General features: G+C 37.5%; 1 protein-coding gene across 1 annotated transcript; it reads left to right on the top strand.

The window, feature by feature from the left end:
* The first annotated feature begins 1,087 nt into the window (after positions 1-1,087).
* Positions 1,088-15,461, top strand: LOC117919955 (putative 1-phosphatidylinositol-3-phosphate 5-kinase FAB1C). The gene is made up of 11 exons (XM_034837277.1): positions 1,088-2,441; positions 2,889-3,686; positions 3,810-3,963; positions 4,058-4,402; positions 10,470-11,234; positions 11,315-11,646; positions 11,738-11,864; positions 12,000-12,164; positions 12,350-13,870; positions 13,971-14,237; positions 14,777-15,461. The coding sequence occupies exons 1-11, from the start codon at positions 1,891-1,893 to the stop codon at positions 15,029-15,031; spliced, it is 5,280 nt and encodes a 1,759-aa protein (XP_034693168.1). The 5' UTR covers positions 1,088-1,890; the 3' UTR covers positions 15,032-15,461.
* Positions 15,462-17,036: the final 1,575 nt, after the last annotated feature.

The following is a 17,036-nucleotide window of genomic DNA, read 5'->3' as shown; positions in this document are numbered from 1 at the left end:
TAATACATGTGTTTAATGATATCGTATAGTTGATACATTTCAAATGTATATTCCATTTTTATGACAAAGGGCAATAAGAATTCACGAGAAACAACTAAATATAAATTCGTGAATATTGACGCTTCACAATTTTATACCTTAATTGAATTAGTTGTTCAAATTTTTTATGATATGCAATTGAAACAAATTTTTGATACCATTAAAAGAGGTTTTGAATACGAGGATTATTTTTATTTTACTTGAGAATTTGAATTAATTAACTTAATCATATTGTATTTTAAGAATTTTCATTCTTGTCCCATCTTGTATTATTTTTTATTTTTATTTATAATGTATTAAATGTAAAATATAATTTATAAATAAAATATTATAATTTTATAATTTATTTTCATAAAAGTATATATTTATTTTATATGTGTTGGTAGAAAAAATTAAAAATAAATTAGAATGATTATATATATACATATAATAAGTCTAATTATGCAAAACTTATTAATGAGAATTTTTTTCTAGAAAACCATTTTATGCTTTTTCAATTAGAAAAAAATCTGATATAAAATAAAAGGATATATCCAACAAATAACTTTTTTTAGATAATGCATTTATATGCTAAGAAATGAAAACCTTTATAAAAGATATTTTGAAAAATCTAAAAACTTATAGGGAAAGGGGAAATCCAAGCATTAGGTGGGCTGTACACGCGTGCCACACACCCACCAACCCCATGTACCACCGGGTAACAGCTCCGCTACCGTAGACCGCACCAGAGCGTGTGTGCACGCGCTATAAACGAGGGTTGGAATAAAAGAAAAAAAGGGAAAGGAGTTAGAGAACCCGTCCTCCAAATCCATGGACTGGTGCTGACTTGGCAGCCCAAGTCGTAATTCTCTGTAAACTGATGCTGACTAATGGCACACTTGTGAAATGTGACCAATGGCAGGGGGAGAGAATAAAAAAAAAGGGGAAAAAGGGCCCGATTAATTAATTGTAATTAAAACCTTAAACAAGAGGGGATAATTAATATAATAGAAAGAAAAGAATAATAATATTATAATGGTGGGTTGAGGTAGGGGTTGGGGAAGAGGTTGGAAGCGGGGGGGGCAAAGGATTGATGAAAAAGAAGACGATGGTTGCTTTGTTGGAGATCAGAGCCGATTCCGGTAGAAAGGGAAGCTTCTCTGTACTCCTGCTTTTTCTTCTCTTGATTCTCATTCTTCCGCTTCTTTAGCTCTCTCTTACACTCTTACTTCTTCTTCTTCTTCTTCTCCTCCTCCTTCTCTACTTCTTCTCCATTTCTACCCTTTTTTTCAAAAGCTTCAGATCTTGACTTTGATTTCTTCTTGTTGACCATTGGGAGTTTTGAGTTTACTTTTGATTTGGGTTTTAATGCTGGATAACATCTCATGTTGCATTCTGGATGATTCTGGGATTGGTTAAAGGGCCTCTATGAATGAGTTTATCGCTTTGGTAGCTTAATCCGTGGTTCTCTGTGTGTTGTTGTTGTTGTTTTGAAAACTGGTGAGAGGACAATTTGGTGTATATAGGTAGGATTGTTCGTAGTTGATTTTCTCCCGTGGGATAATTTTGTGATTCCTGGAGGAAATCGGAAAAAAAAGTAAAAAGAGAAACTCAAACTCAGTTCCCATAAGAGTTTAAATCGTACCCACCAATTTTATTTTATTTTTTTGTGGGTTCTATATAATTTTCACTTTTTCTCTTCATTTTTGTCTTCAAACTGAAGGATCGGATCAATTTGCATCGAGGTGTAGATTTTTTTGAAGATAAAAAGGAAAAAAAAAAAAAAAGCTTGATTAGAAGTAGAGTAGTTAAAATGGTTTTTGGTCCGAGGGGCTGACCTGGTTCTTATAATTGTTGGGGGCATTACTTTCTATGGGAATACCTGATACTTCACTACTAGATTTGATAGAGAAGGTTGGGTCTTGGATTCCTTGGAGAGGAAGTCATCGGCCTTGTTTGTCTCGGGAAAACGAGATGCCTGGTAACAGTTGCAAAATGTGTTGCGGGTGTGATATAAAATTTTCAGAGTTCTGGATTAGATATCACTGCCAAAGCTGTGGTCGGGTGCTGTGTGGGAAATGTTTGTGGGGCTTTGAATCTTATATTGTTGCATCCAGTGAAGAAAATATTAATTCCTGCAAGTTTTGTTCCGAGGTTAGTTTGAGGCGCGAAGGTGGGAGAAAGAATAGTGAGAAAATCCATCCTTCCGCCTCTCCTCGAGAAAGCCCTGAACCACCTTCTCCTTGTTTTGGTGGTGAAAAAACTGATGGTACTGTGAATAGTGAGTTGATTCACAGTGATCGGCTTGCCTGCTTTCTTGAAGCCCGGGATCATGGTTATTCTCCCCGTGCTGCAACCAGCAGCACTGTGACCTCTAACCGTGGTTATCCATCTCCAGTGTCTGTTCGTCGCTTTTATAGCAGGTAAATATCTTGTTACACATGTAGAAAGTCATTAATTATAATGTTGAAAACTTTTCCAGATTATATGTGATGCTTCTGCAATCTTGTATTCTTGTTGCTATATTTACCATGGGCAGTTTGAAAATTGTACAGAAGGGAATACATTTGAAATGAGTTTTATTTTGTTTTGTTCTTCCTGTCATCTTAAATGATTATTGGTAACATGTTTTTTTTTCTTTCTCAAGATTCAAATAATTAGCGTTAATTATATCTTTTGTGATACTTTTAGTGACAATTCTATTTTACATAAGCAACTGGTGCCTTCCAAAACTTTAGAATTTGAGGTTAGAAGTTTTTCAAGTGGTTTCAAGACATCCCATTAGTCTATATTGAACTTGTTTTCTGTTTTACACCTTTTTTTTGGGGGGGGTTTTAGTTTCTTCTTAATAATCTGTTGAATGGATGTAGGAGTGATGAAGAAGAGGCTGAGGATTCTGGGAAGCACTTCTTCAGCCTGTCTGGTGAATATTATCAAGATAATTCAGATATAGATACAAGTAGTGTTAGTGCTAGACATGAGTTTTACAGTTTCAAGTCAGTGGGATCAAGTCCTTCAGACAGCCCCTCTAGGATTGATTTTACTTCTAATAGAGTTGGGCACTCTGTACAGCAAGAGAGAGAGAGAAGCCCAAGGGCTCCAAATGATGGTTCCTTTGTTCAAGATTCTATGGCTATTTTAAGAAGGCCTGGGGATGGGACTGAGGATCCAGAGAATACTGATGATTGCTCAGATGATTTGGCAATATTTCGGGACCAATGCGAGAAGCTGCAAAAGCCATTGGATTTTGAAAACAATGGTTTCATTTGGTTTCCTCCACCAGCAGATGATGAGGATGATGAGGAAGAGAACAATTTTTTTGAATATGATGATGAAGATGATGATATTGGAGAATCAGGAGCAATGTTCTCATCTAGTACTAGCCTTGCAAGTATGTTCCCAGCAAAGGAGAAGCAGAATGAGGGACACAAGGAGCCTCTGAGGGCTGTGGTCCAGGGGCATTTTAGGGCTCTTGTGTCACAGCTATTACAGGGAGAGGGTATCAAGGTGGGTAAAGAGGATAACATTGATGAGTGGCTCGACATTGTTGCAACAGTGGCTTGGCAGGCTGCAAATTTTGTGAAACCAGATACTAGTAGAGGAGGCAGTATGGATCCAGGAGCATATGTGAAGGTTAAGTGTATAGCATCAGGAAGTCCACATGAGAGGTATGATATGCCCGAAATATTTAATAGACTCCATATATATTACTGCTTCATGTCTTTGAACAGTTTAGTAATTTTTTTGTCTTTTTTATTTTTATTTTCATTTGTGGAGTGTATTGTGTGCAGCACCCTCGTTAAGGGAGTAGTTTGTACAAAAAACATTAAACACAAGCGCATGACTTCACAATACAAAACCCCTAGATTACTTATTTTAGGAGGAGCACTTGAGTACCAGCGAGTTCCGAACCAGTTGGCGTCTTTTAATACTCTACTGCAACAGGTCTCCTTTCTTGACTTTCTAAGTTGCTTATTTTCACATAAGGATAAGAATAATTGAAATGGTTTTTTTTCTTTTTTTTAATTCTTTTTAACAGGAAATGGATCATCTCAGGATGATTGTTTCAAAGATAGAGGCTCATCGCACAAATGTTCTTCTGGTAGAAAAAAGTGTATCTTCATATGCGCAAGAATATCTGCTGGAAAAGGATATTTCGTTAGTTTTAAATGTTAAAAGGCCATTACTGGAGCGCATAGCTCGATGCACTGGTGCTCTAATTACTCCATCAGTTGATGATATTTCTATGACACGATTGGGACACTGTGAACTCTTCCGAGTAGAGAGAGTGTCAGAAGAACTTGAGACTGCTAATCAATCCAACAAGAAACCATCTAAAACTTTGATGTTTTTTGAGGGTTGTCCAAGGCGTTTAGGTTGCACGGTATTGTTTTCTTTATCTCAATTTATTGTTTAAAATTCTCATTGCATTTGAAATTTGGAAGGTATGAGAACAAAATAAGATATTTGTCATTGTGCTCTCATTGAGGTGTACATATTTTCTTTGAGCAGGAATATGTGAATAGATTCACTTTATTTGAAGCCCCTATCATGTGAACGATTGAGCATCATGAAGGGTTATAAAGTTTAGTTGCTTGGAATCCACTGTTGATAAAGTTACCAGTTCCATTTTATTCTGCCATGATATACTGTACCATTGACTGTGTTCTAACTTCTCAGAACTATTAAACTATTCTCCTAAGGTTTATTCTAAATGGACTAAGTTTGGGATTTGCATGAATCGAGTCAGGATAAAATTATGACAAACATAAAATCTATTCTTCAGTTTCAGAGTCTTTTCTTTGTGTGTGTGTTTGTACAATGTATCTATCTCTCTCTTCCCCAAGTTCTAGCTTTTGTATATTTGATTATTGTGTTATATTTGAATGAAAAATAAAACAATTTATAAATTTTATATTCTTCTTGTATTTTATGTCTATCCCAATAGGTTTGCTAATTTTTTCAATCATATTTCGTCACAATCTATATTTCTAAATTATGGAGTTTCAACATTTTTAATTGTATGTTTGATTTTTTATAAATGGTGTCAATCATCTTTACGTGTCTCATTTGCCATTCTGGCATGTAACATATACATTAGATGTCATTTTCGAGTGAGTTTTTAGTATTTTTCGTAATCAGTATAAGAAATGAAGAAACTAAGAATCATCATTCAATTGTATTTTCAATCTTATGTTTTTTACATAACCGGGTCCCTATTTAACATATACATAGAGAGCAAAATATGGAAAAAAATAAAAAAAATATGAAAAAAATAAAATCATACAAATCACCACAATATCTGCCACAATTAAGGCCTCAATCTTTTACCATAATATCCTACAAATCACCCCTCAAATCATACTGGATTTCCACACTCCCCCTCAAGTTGGATCATAGATATTAATCATGTCCAACTTGCAAATAAAATCTTCAAAGCTTAATTTCTGTAACCCCTTGGTGAATATATCTGCCAATCGTTCTCTTGTAGGGATATAAGTCATGCAAATAGTTCCCTTCTCAATTTTCTCCTTTATAAAGTGTCTATCCACTTCTATATGTTTGGTCTTGTTGTGCTGAACAAGATTATGAGAAATACTAAATGGCGGCTTTGTTGTCGCAATAGAGTTTGATGGGGAGCTTTATTGTAATGTGTAGTTCTTCCAACAGTTTCTGCAACCATAGTCCTTCACACATACCTTGTGCAACTGCTCTGAATTCAGCTTCAACACTGCTTCTGGCTACTACACTCTGCTTCTTACTTTTCCATGTTACTAGATTCCCCCAGACATAGGTACAGTAGCCGGTAGTAGACCTTTTGGCTTCTGTTGATCCCGTCCAATCTGCATCTGTATAGATCTCTACCTTCTTACTGTCACCCTTCTTAAAGAATAGTCCTCTCCCTAGAGAATCCTTTAGATATATGAGGATTTTATACATTGCTTCCAGGTGACTTTCCTTTGGTGAATGCATGTACTGGCTAATCACACTTACGGCGAAAGCAATGTCTAGTCTAGTGTGAGAAAGGTAGATTAGTCTACCTACTAGTCGCTGATATCTCTCTCTATCCATGGGTTTTCCATCATTTTTCTTGCCTTGATAGGGGTATTGCATGGCTTGCAACCAAGCATGCTAGTCTCAGTCAACAAGTCAAGTACATACTTTCTCTGGGAAATACTAATTCCCTTCCTTGATCTGGCGACCTCCATTTCTAGGAAATACCGCATTTGACCCAGATCTTTTACCTCAAACTCTGTGGCTAAGACCTTCAACCTCTCCACTTCTCCTGTGTTATCTCTAGTGAGAATGATGTCATCGACATACACGATTAGGATGGTCATCCTTCCATCGTTGGACTATTTGAAGAAGATAGTATGATTCGACTGTCCTTGTTGGTATCCTGGGTTCTTAATTACCTTTGCAAATCTATCGAATCATGCTCTCGGAGATTGCTTGAGACAATACAGGGATTTCTTCAATTTGCATACCTTGGTTTCTTCTTCTTCCTTACAAAACCCTGGTGGTAGCGTCATAAACACTTCTTCTTCTTCCAGTTCACCATTTAGAAAGACATTCTTGATATCAAACTGATGGAGGGGCCAGTCTAGTTTTGTTGCCAAGGATAAGAGAACTCGTATAGTGTTTAGCTTTGCCACTGGTGCAAATGTCTCAGTATAATTGACGTCGTAGGTCTGAGTGAACCCCTTTGCAACCAGGCAGGCTTTGTATCTTTCTACTGTGCCATCTGCCTTATATTTCACTGTGAATACCCATTTATAGCCCACTGGTTTCTTCCTCTTGGCAAAGTCATCACTTCCCAAGTCTCATTTTTTCCATCACTGCCTCTTTCAATTTTGGAATCTCCAAGGCTTCTTGAATGTTTTTAGGAATCTGGATTCTATCAAGGTTAGTCGTAAAAGCACGAGACTTTGCAGAAAGAGCATTATAAGACAAATTTTGAGATAGGATGGAGAGTACATGAATGAGGTTGCTTCCTAAGAGCAATGGGTAAGTCATCTGTTACCTGATTAGGATTGGAGCCAGACTCTCGAGAGCTTTGAACTATCACCGGTTCTGACTCTTTTAGTGCTGCGGAAATGAGTGTCTCATTGGACTTCGATTTTGGCCTCCTCGAGTAGACGGGTGTTTCCCTATTTGTCTGTATTTCCGTATCTTCCCCTGAGTTCAAGTGTCCTTCTGTATTTGGTGAAGTGGATTCGAACATAGTAACATCGAGGTAGTCTAAGGTTAAGGGTGATCTAGCTTCACTCATGGACTCCCCCTGAAGCGAGTAGTAGGGAGTATGCTCAAAGAATGTGACATCTAGGCTAACATATAGGTTTTGTGAAATTGGGTCATAACATTTGTAGCCCTTTTGTGTGGAAGAGTAGCCAAGAAAGACACATTTAAGCGCTCTAAGATCCAATTTGTTCCGCTTAGATGTGTGAGCGTGGACAAACATAGTAGACCCAAAGACACGAAGTGGAAGATGTGCACCGAGTCTAGAATGGGGAAAAACTCTTGGAATTTCTGGAGGGGTGTGACAAAAGATAGGACTCGACTAGACATTCAGTTAATAAGGTATGTGGCTGTCAAAATGGAGTCACCCCAAAATTGTGAGGGCATATGAGAGGTAAACAACAAGGCACGAGCAACTTCAAGAATATGTCTATTTTTCCGTTTTGCAACCCCATTTTGCTAGGGGGTGTCAATGCAAGAACTTTGATAGATAATACCATTTTCTTGTAAATAAGTGCTCAAGGAGTGATTGAAATGCTTAGTACCATTATCAGTATGAAGAATTTGAATTTTGGTGTGAAACTGAGTTTGTTTCATAGAGTGAAAGTTCATGAAGACTGATCGAACCTCAGTTTTATCAATCAACAAATATATCCAACATAGGCGAGTATGATCATCAATAAAAGTAATAAACCATTTTTTATGGGTCCTATTAAGGGTACGTGAGGGTCCCAATAGATCACTATGAATTAGAGTAAATGGTATAGATGGTTTATACTAGATTTAGGAAAAGACGCACGATGGTGTTTGGCAAGTTCACACACTTTACATTGAAAATCCCATGAAGCTTTATTTGAACATAGTGAAGGAAATAAATGTTGCAAGTACTGAAAACTAGGATGACCCATCCTTTTGTGTCATAACAAAAGTTCACTTTCCCTAGGACGAGATGCAGAATTACAAACAGTAGGAGGACACTGTCCATGCACATCAATTTCGTCGAAGTAATATAGACCCTCACATTCCTTAGCACTGCCAATTCCCTGATGATAGGTCTTGAAAAACATAATGAGAGGGTAGGAATTTAGCTGAGCAATTAGACTGTTTGGTTAATTGGCTAATAGACAACAAATTGCAAGATAAATTAGGAACATGTAGGAAAGAGTTGAGAGTGATAGACTCAGAAATGCGAATACTCCCTTTGCCAGCAATTGGGGATAAAGTACCGTCTGTAATTTTTACTTTTAAATTACCAGCACAAGGAGAGCATGTAGTAAATAAATGATGAGCATCAGTCATATGATCAGATGCACCAGAGTCAATAATCCAAGGAGTAATATGAGACATGGTGCTAAGTGCTGTCGGAAAATACCTTTGTGGACTAAAGAATCAGAGGACAGAGTAGTAGAAGATTGACCAGAGGCTTGGAAATTAGAAAAAAGCTCATATAATTTCACAAGCTGGTCGGAATTAAACCTCACACTAGAAATTGACTGATGAATTTCTATGGGTGTTTTGTTTGCCTGGGTTTTGGTGGAGGCTTGATGACTATGGGCTTTATTGGGTTGTCTGGGCTTCCAATTCACGGGTTTGCCATGTAAAGTCCATCAAGCATCTTTAGTGTGGTCTATTTTCTTACAATGCTCACAATAAGCCCTCTTAGACTGTCTTGGGCCAGGTCCAACGTGAGGCCCATCAGATCCAGCGTGAGACCCACAGGTTATAAGGACTGAAGCTTCAGGCCCAGAAGTGAGATGTTCCCTCAACATCACTCTCCTTCTACTTTCCTCTTGTTGCACCTCAGAGAAGACCTCTCCGATGGAGGGCAGTGGCCGACGATTGAGAACTTTGCTCTTGACGTCGTCAAGCTCGCAGTTTAGCCCCACTAGAAACTCTAAGACTCTCTCGTTCTCCATTTTCTTCTTGAAGCGCACACTGTCACCTGTGCACTTCCATTCCTTTTTGCAGTTGAGATCGGGATCTTGCCACAAACCCAACATCTCAGTGTAGTATTTCGTGACTTTTCGATCTCCTTACTTCATTTTCCAGAGCCATGTCTTGAGTTCAAAGATTTGGGAAGCATTCTCGGCATCGGAGTATGTTTCCCTTATCCCATCCCACACATCCTTTGCCTTGGGGAGGAACATATACGTTTTACCAATGACTGGCTTCATGGAGTTAATTAAGCATGAGGTGATGAAGGAGTTTTCGGACCTCCATTTCTGGGATGCTGCTGCATCGGTCAGAGGAGGTTGCCGAGTCTTGCCGATAAGAAACCCTAGCTTTCACTTTCCATCAATAACAAGCTTGATTGCTTGTGCCCACTCTTTGTAATTCTTACCGTTCAATTTTTCAACGGTAAGATGGAGTGGGGAGTTGTCGAATGCACCGGCCGAGCCCATTGAGGAGTTTATCTCCGACTCTCTTTCATGGGTTGCCGATTGACTGGACTCATGGCTGTCTTCTTTTTGGGCAGCCATGGATTGATTAGGGTTTTAGAGCAATCCGTGCTCTGATACCATGAAGAAACTAAGAATCATTCAATTGTATTTTCAATCTTATGTTTTTTACATAATCGGGTCCCTATTTAACATATACACAGAGAGCAAAATATGGAAAAAAATAAAATCATACAAATTACCACAATATCTGCCACAATTGGGGTCTCAATCTTTTACCACAATATCCTACAAATCACCCCTCAAATCATACCAGATTTCCACAAGAAACAAGGATTTAAAGCATACATTTAAAGTGTAATATTAGAGCTTTCCCAAGTGATCTGTTGTCAGTATCTTCTTTTGGGTTTGAATACTGTTTTCTCTTATTAGTAAACAATAAGAGGGACAATATTTCAATAGCAGTCTTCTTTTGGGTAATATCCCTAATGGGATGGGGAGCACGGTTTTAAATTTTTCTAAACTTATATAACTTATTTAAATTGAATTAACATGTGTAGAGATATGGATCTCTGGTTTTGTATAAGGAGCCAATATTTTCCCCTGAGACAATAAACTTTTATGATGGTTTTTTTTCCTGTCCAGACTAGCACGGACTGTAATAATTTATGCAAGCTTGTAGTCATTATTTTGTTATTGCCCTTTTTTTCTCATACATTAACTAGTCTTCTGCATTTCCATCTACTGGTCTAGTGAAGTAGATGTTTCTGATGGTTATATGTCTCTAACAAATCATTGTGCATCCTTATGTAGGTCTTGCTGAAGGGTGCATGTCGTGAAGAACTGAAGAAAGTTAAGCATGTTGTTCAATATGCAGTGTTTGCAGCCTATCATTTATCCCTTGAGACTTCCTTCCTTGCTGATGAGGGTGCTAGTCTGCCCAAGATGACACTGAAACCCTCTATTACTATACCAGATAGGACAACTGCTGATAATGTCATTTCATCAATCCCTCATTCTGCTGCTTCTACCGTTTGTCAAGCAGCCATCGATGCCCCTGCTAGAGAGGAAGGATCTGTAGGTTTCAATACAGAACTTGGAGGATGTGAGTCCTCATCTGAGCATATTAATCCTGGTCCCATATCTCCTTTATCTCCTGACTCAATGGATGGTAGACTTGGAAATATACCCACTGATGCACACAATGATGATTTGGCATCCAGTGGGGGTCTGGAATCATATTCTTTGAAAAAATTCATGGATTTAAGGGGGGCCATTGTGCTTCCTGCTGATTTTAAAGATCATTCCCAACCTGACTTGCAGGATACCATGATTAAAGAGGAGATGCAACCCGGGGAAATTCATGAATTGGCCAAGCCTGAACAGGCTGATGAAAATGAAGTGTCAAGTGAATACTTCTCTGGCACTGACAGTCATCAGAGCATATTGGTGTCATTTTCAAGCCGTTCTGTGCGGACAGGAACTGTATGTGAACGCTCTAGACTTATGCGTATTAAGTTTTATGGCTGTTTTGACAAGCCTCTTGGAAGATATCTTCGTGATGATCTCTTTGATCAGGTAAGTCATTTCGGTTTCTCTATGTGCTATTTATTTTGTGATGCTAGTTATTATAAGCTAATAATGCTCATTTTTTCCAGACACCTTGCTGTTCATACTGTAGAGAGCCTGCTGATGCCCATGTCCAGTGTTATACCCATCAGCAAGGAAGTCTTACAATCAATGTAAAATGTCTTCCCTCCATGAAGCTACCCGGGGAGCGGGATGGAAAAATATGGATGTGGCATCGATGCCTAAGGTGTGCCCAAATAGATGGAGTTCCACCAGCAACTCGTAGGGTGTTTATGTCTGATGCTGCATGGGGACTTTCTTTTGGAAAGTTCTTGGAGCTTAGCTTTTCAAACCATGCAACTGCTAATCGTGTTGCAACTTGTGGTCATTCTTTACAAAGGGACTGCCTCCGTTTCTATGGGTATATGCCTTTAAATTTGTAATTCGATGTCAATTTTCTAATTGTTGGGTGTGATTATGATGATTGTTGGAAGCTTTCATTTTTCTTACAGGTTTGGGAGTATGGTTGCATTCTTTCGCTATTCCCCCATTGATATTCTGTCTGTCCATTTGCCCCCAGCAATGCTTGAATTCAATGGCCAGGTTCAACAAGAGTGGATAAGAAAAGAGGCTTCAGAGGTACTATTATGGATCTAAGACTGCTCTGCCCCCGATTACTTTGGATGGATGCTAACTATAAAACTAATCAGTACTTTTGGCATATCTTTGAGTATATCTATTTTCATAACCATCTTCTGCCTTTTTCCTTCTCAGCTTTTGAGTAAAATAGAAACTGTGTATGTGAAGATATCTGATGTGCTCGATAGAATTGAACAGAAAACTACATCTTTCAGAAATGAATCTTCAGATAAAAGTGAGTTCCATAACCATATCATGGACCTGAAAGATCTGCTGAATAGGGAAAGAAATGATTACAATGTAAGTTCAGATTAGAGATTGGTTTATATATCTATGTATTTTTGTTACCATAGGACTCCTGGTTAATATCAACCCTCTAAAGTGCTTATATAAATTTGTCCTTTTTTTTTTTTTTTCTGTTTACAATTCATGTTTTAGAGTAATGTGTCCATCTGCTTTTGATTAGTTTCCTTGCTTGTAAATAGAATTCGCTGCAACCATCTGGTGTAGGAGCTTCACCATCAGGTCAAGTGGCAGTAGACATTCTGGAACTCAACTGCTTGAGACGTTCTCTCCTCATTGGTTCACATGTTTGGGATCAGCGGCTCAGTTCATTGGATTCTCTCCTTGAAACAAGGATTTCTATTTCCAAGAACAAACAGGGGGAGGCATCTCATGCTGAAATGAAGGGCTGTAGTACTGATTCATTTCTCATGAATAGCAAGCTTGACCATTATCATGAAGAAAATGTTACCCAGTCTTCAAAAATACAGGATTCCCACAGGAATGATATGCTGTTGGAGCACAAGGAAGAGATTAATCCATCATTATTTGAGCCCCAGGTTCCTGAAAATTCTATGTTAACCTCAGGTCATGATAACAGAAAGGAGGAAGCATATGTGGATGAAAAAAACAAAACACTTTTGGAAAGCATCCCATCCCCTGCATCCAATCTGTCTGACAAGATAGATTCTGCATGGACAGGCACAGATCAACTTCTGATGAAACCTCAGTTTGTTCATACGCTACATGCAGATGGGAACCAGGCTGGTTCTGTCAGGCAAATAAACCAAATAGATACTCCACCTTTTAGAAGGCCAATGTCACCAGTGAGAGTCTATTCCTTTGATTCTGCAGTAAGAGTTCAGGAAAGAATCCGGAAAGGATTGCCCCCCTCTTCTTTGCATCTGTCTACGCTTAGGTCCTTCCATGCTTCTGGTGACTATAGGAATATGGTCAGGGATCCTGTTTCTAGTGTAATGAGGACTTACTCTCAATTATCTCCCCGGGAAGCACAAAAGGTAGGTTCAACATCCTCATTCTTCTCCTCATCTCATATGGCTGAAGGGGCCAGGCTGCTCCTTCCACAAACAGGCCACGGTAATTTAGTTATTGCTGTTTATGACAATGAACCCACTAGCATAATATCATATGCCCTTAGTTCCAAGAAGTATGAGGACTGGGTTGCTGATAAGTTAAATGAGCATGAAGGAGGTTGGAGTGCCAACGAAAGCAATAAAGAAGATACTTCAGTTTCCACCTTGGCGTGGCCATCTTTTGGCCCTCAAGACTTGGATTATATCCATTATGGAAGTTATGGGTCTGAAGATTCTTCATCAGCAGTGGGGACCCTGTTTACAGACACCAAAAAATCTCCTCACCTAAGAATTTCCTTTGGGGATGAGTCTTCAAATGCTGGAGGCAAAGTTAAGTTTTCTGTCACCTGTTATTTTGCAAAGCAGTTTGACACACTTAGAAAGAAATGCTGCCCTAATGAAGTGGATTTTGTACGTTCCTTAAGCCGTTGCAAAAGGTGGAGCGCACAAGGGGGAAAGAGCAATGTGTATTTTGCTAAGTCATTGGATGAGAGATTCATTATAAAACAAGTCACGAAAACAGAGTTGGTTTCTTTTGAAAAATTTGCACATGAGTACTTCAAATATTTGACACATTCTCTTAGCTCAGGAAGCCCAACTTGCCTTGCTAAAATTCTTGGTATTTATCAGGTTAGGCCCATTCTTTGATATTTGCACATGTAGATACATGGGTGGTGTGCAAATACTAATGTTGTTCTCTTGTGATTTTGATTTATTGGTCCAATGGCAGGTCACTGTCAAAAATCTGAAAGGTGGAAAGGAAACAAAAATGGATTTGATGGTGATGGAGAACCTTTTTTTCAAGAGAAATATCTCAAGAGTCTATGATCTTAAGGGTTCTGCACGATGTCGCTACAATGCAGATGCAACCGGGGCGAACAAAGTATTGCTAGATACAAATCTACTGGAAACACTATGTACAAAACCCATATTTCTTGGAAGCAAAGCGAAGAGAAGCCTAGAGAGAGCTATTTGGAATGATACATCCTTTTTGGCGGTAAACTTTTTAGCACTATGCATCAAAGCTTAGTCTAATTTTGCTTTAGAATCTTTTGACATCCATTTTTCTCCATGAAACTAAAGCAAGATTAGAAATATTTCTTGGTTATCACACTGGAAATTCTGTTGGTAAATTACGAGACCTATTCTAGACTTCTGAAACTAGAGCTCTGCATATGTTCTTTTGTTGATATTGAACGTTATTAGCACTATTTTAAATTGACTTTTACTTCTCGCCTGTTGTCCGTGTATTTCGAACCTTGTTAGAAGGTTGAAACTTATTGTACATGTCTCTTAATTGGTCTATAACAAAAGGTTTCACTTGAAAAAGGCTACAGATGAGTGGTGGACAATATAAAGCATGAAGGGAGATTTGTGTGATTTAGAGAAATTGTCAAGGTTGCTGAAATATATGTGGTTTTCATGTATTTTCAGAATTGATTTGTATTGAAAAATCATGAATGTCTTCAAAGACCTACCGATGGGCATGCTTTGTTAGGCTGTACATGTTAATTCATTTTTCTTATGCTTCTCCAGTCTGTTGACGTCATGGACTATTCACTGTTGGTTGGGGTGGACGATGAGCGCAAAGAACTGGTTTTAGGGATCATTGATTTCATGAGGCAGTATACATGGGACAAGCACTTGGAGACATGGGTGAAGGCATCAGGTATACTTGGTGGTCCAAAGAATGCTCCGCCAACTATTATTTCTCCCATACAATACAAGAGAAGATTCAGGAAAGCAATGACTACATATTTTCTGGCAGTACCTGATCAATGGTCTTCCTGAACTGCATTATTTCATTCTATTTATTCACAAAGCTTCTGTTCTTTAATAAGGATATGAGAGATTGCTATTGCTGATAATGGAGAGGATGGAGATCCCTCGTCCTGATTGGTTTGTTTTTTTATCCCTTTTGTGTATGGGCAGCAATGCTGCCCGACTAGAGGCTTACACATGGATGGGGCACATATTCCCTCTGAGATTTCTTTCTTCTTCTTCTTTGTACATGTGCACGCTATACCTTCACATGATATGCTTGTAAGGCCCCAACCCCCGCTCCCCCCCTTTTTTTTCTTTGTATTCTTTTTGTGGAGAAAAAGAAAAAGCCGAGAATGAAAATGGTTGCTCAGATTGGAAGTCTTTTCTGGGGAGAAGTTTCCTTTTTAGTGTGTTGGAAGGCAAGTATTGAATTCAACATAATGGTTCTTCTTGATCAGTGTTCCATCTTAGCACGTTAAGCAATTCTTGAGGGGCTGATAACCTGAAAAAAGTCAAAAAAAGAAAAAAAGAAAAGGCAGAAAAATCAAAGCGATCTGTGGTGCCTGCTTTTCAACGAAAGCCATATAGAAGAATGATGGGCATGCCATGCGTTAGGTTCGCACGTTGCCGGAAGCATGCTTTATTTTTGCTTTGATGGGTTACACGAAATAGTACGCATAGCAGCCCAAAGCACAACTTCTGAAGTATTAGCCATGTGGGAGGAGTCTATTTGGAGCATAGAAGCTTCAAAGTTGAAGATCACTGATGATGGGGTCCCTTAGGAGCATGGTTAGTTGAAAGCTGACACCCAATTTTGCCCAACACCTGATACTGATGGGAAACTTGTCTTAAAATTCTAGGAAAGCTCTCAAATTCCTTATAATCACTCTGTTCAGTAGGGGGCAATAAGCCAAGTAGGGGGTGACGACGAGTAAGCCGGGTTGGTATCATGTTGTGATAAGAAATACTGAAAATTTATTTAATTCAAGTGCGATTTTCAATTCGAATACAATTTATTTAATAATCGTGTTGGTATGATGTTGTGATAAGAAAACGGTTTGTTTTGTTTCATAATTGTGTAATGCAAATGAGCTTTTTATGATATGGATAATACAATAAGATTTATTTAATTCATTTAATAAATGTATTAAGTTGGATTTTGGGCGAATTCAAACAAATAACTTGTTAATACAATTTTAACCTATTAAACCTGTTAATACCATTATCCTATTTATAAATTTATTTAAAAATTTAAAATCTATAAATGTCTTATTTTAAAATCTTTTTAGTTACTTTACCTTTAAAGCTTAATTTTTTTAAAAATTTAAATTTATGTAATTTTGATTATAATATGTTTATAATATAGAGATTTTAGTATTACATTTGTTTATTATTTTATTTAATGTTTTAATCATAAGATGTTTTTTATCTTCATAATAAAATATATAAATTTTATTTAATTTTTAGTTTTTTTATTTATGATATTTTAAAATTTTTAAACATATAAAATTAATAAATTTATATCGGTTAAATGTGTTGAATCATAAATAGATTATTTTGATACAACAGTCATACATGGGCCAGTTTGACATTATTATGTAAATGGGTTTTATGGTAAATAAGTCATAAAGAGTTAATTTGACATAATTAAGCAAATGAGTAAAACGAGTTAAATGAGTTAAACAATAAAACATGAACATGACCTATTCACGAAACTAGTTATACAAGATGATATGATTGTGACACAAAGATAATTACACCTAATTCAAACTTGCTAAAATTTCATCTCCTTTTTTAGTTGTGTTGTCATGTCGTGTGAAAATTGTCTCCCCCTACAAGTAATTCTTAATTTTATTGTGAAATTGTTATGAATCTTTTGAAAAGTTGGCTGCATAGATATTTTTGGATTTGGTTTAAGACACAACTACTCTTATTATAACTCATTTTATAATTAGATAGGGGCTACCACTTTAATACATAATCAACACATTGAAAAGTGGGACTAATAAAAAAAAAATGCTATATATACATT

Source organism: Vitis riparia, chromosome 1 (genome assembly GCF_004353265.1).
Source record: "Vitis riparia cultivar Riparia Gloire de Montpellier isolate 1030 chromosome 1, EGFV_Vit.rip_1.0, whole genome shotgun sequence".
NCBI classification, from domain to species: Eukaryota; Viridiplantae; Streptophyta; class Magnoliopsida; order Vitales; family Vitaceae; genus Vitis; species Vitis riparia.
The sequence above is the reverse complement of the archived record's forward strand: the minus strand, read 5'-3'. Positions and strand labels throughout refer to the sequence as shown.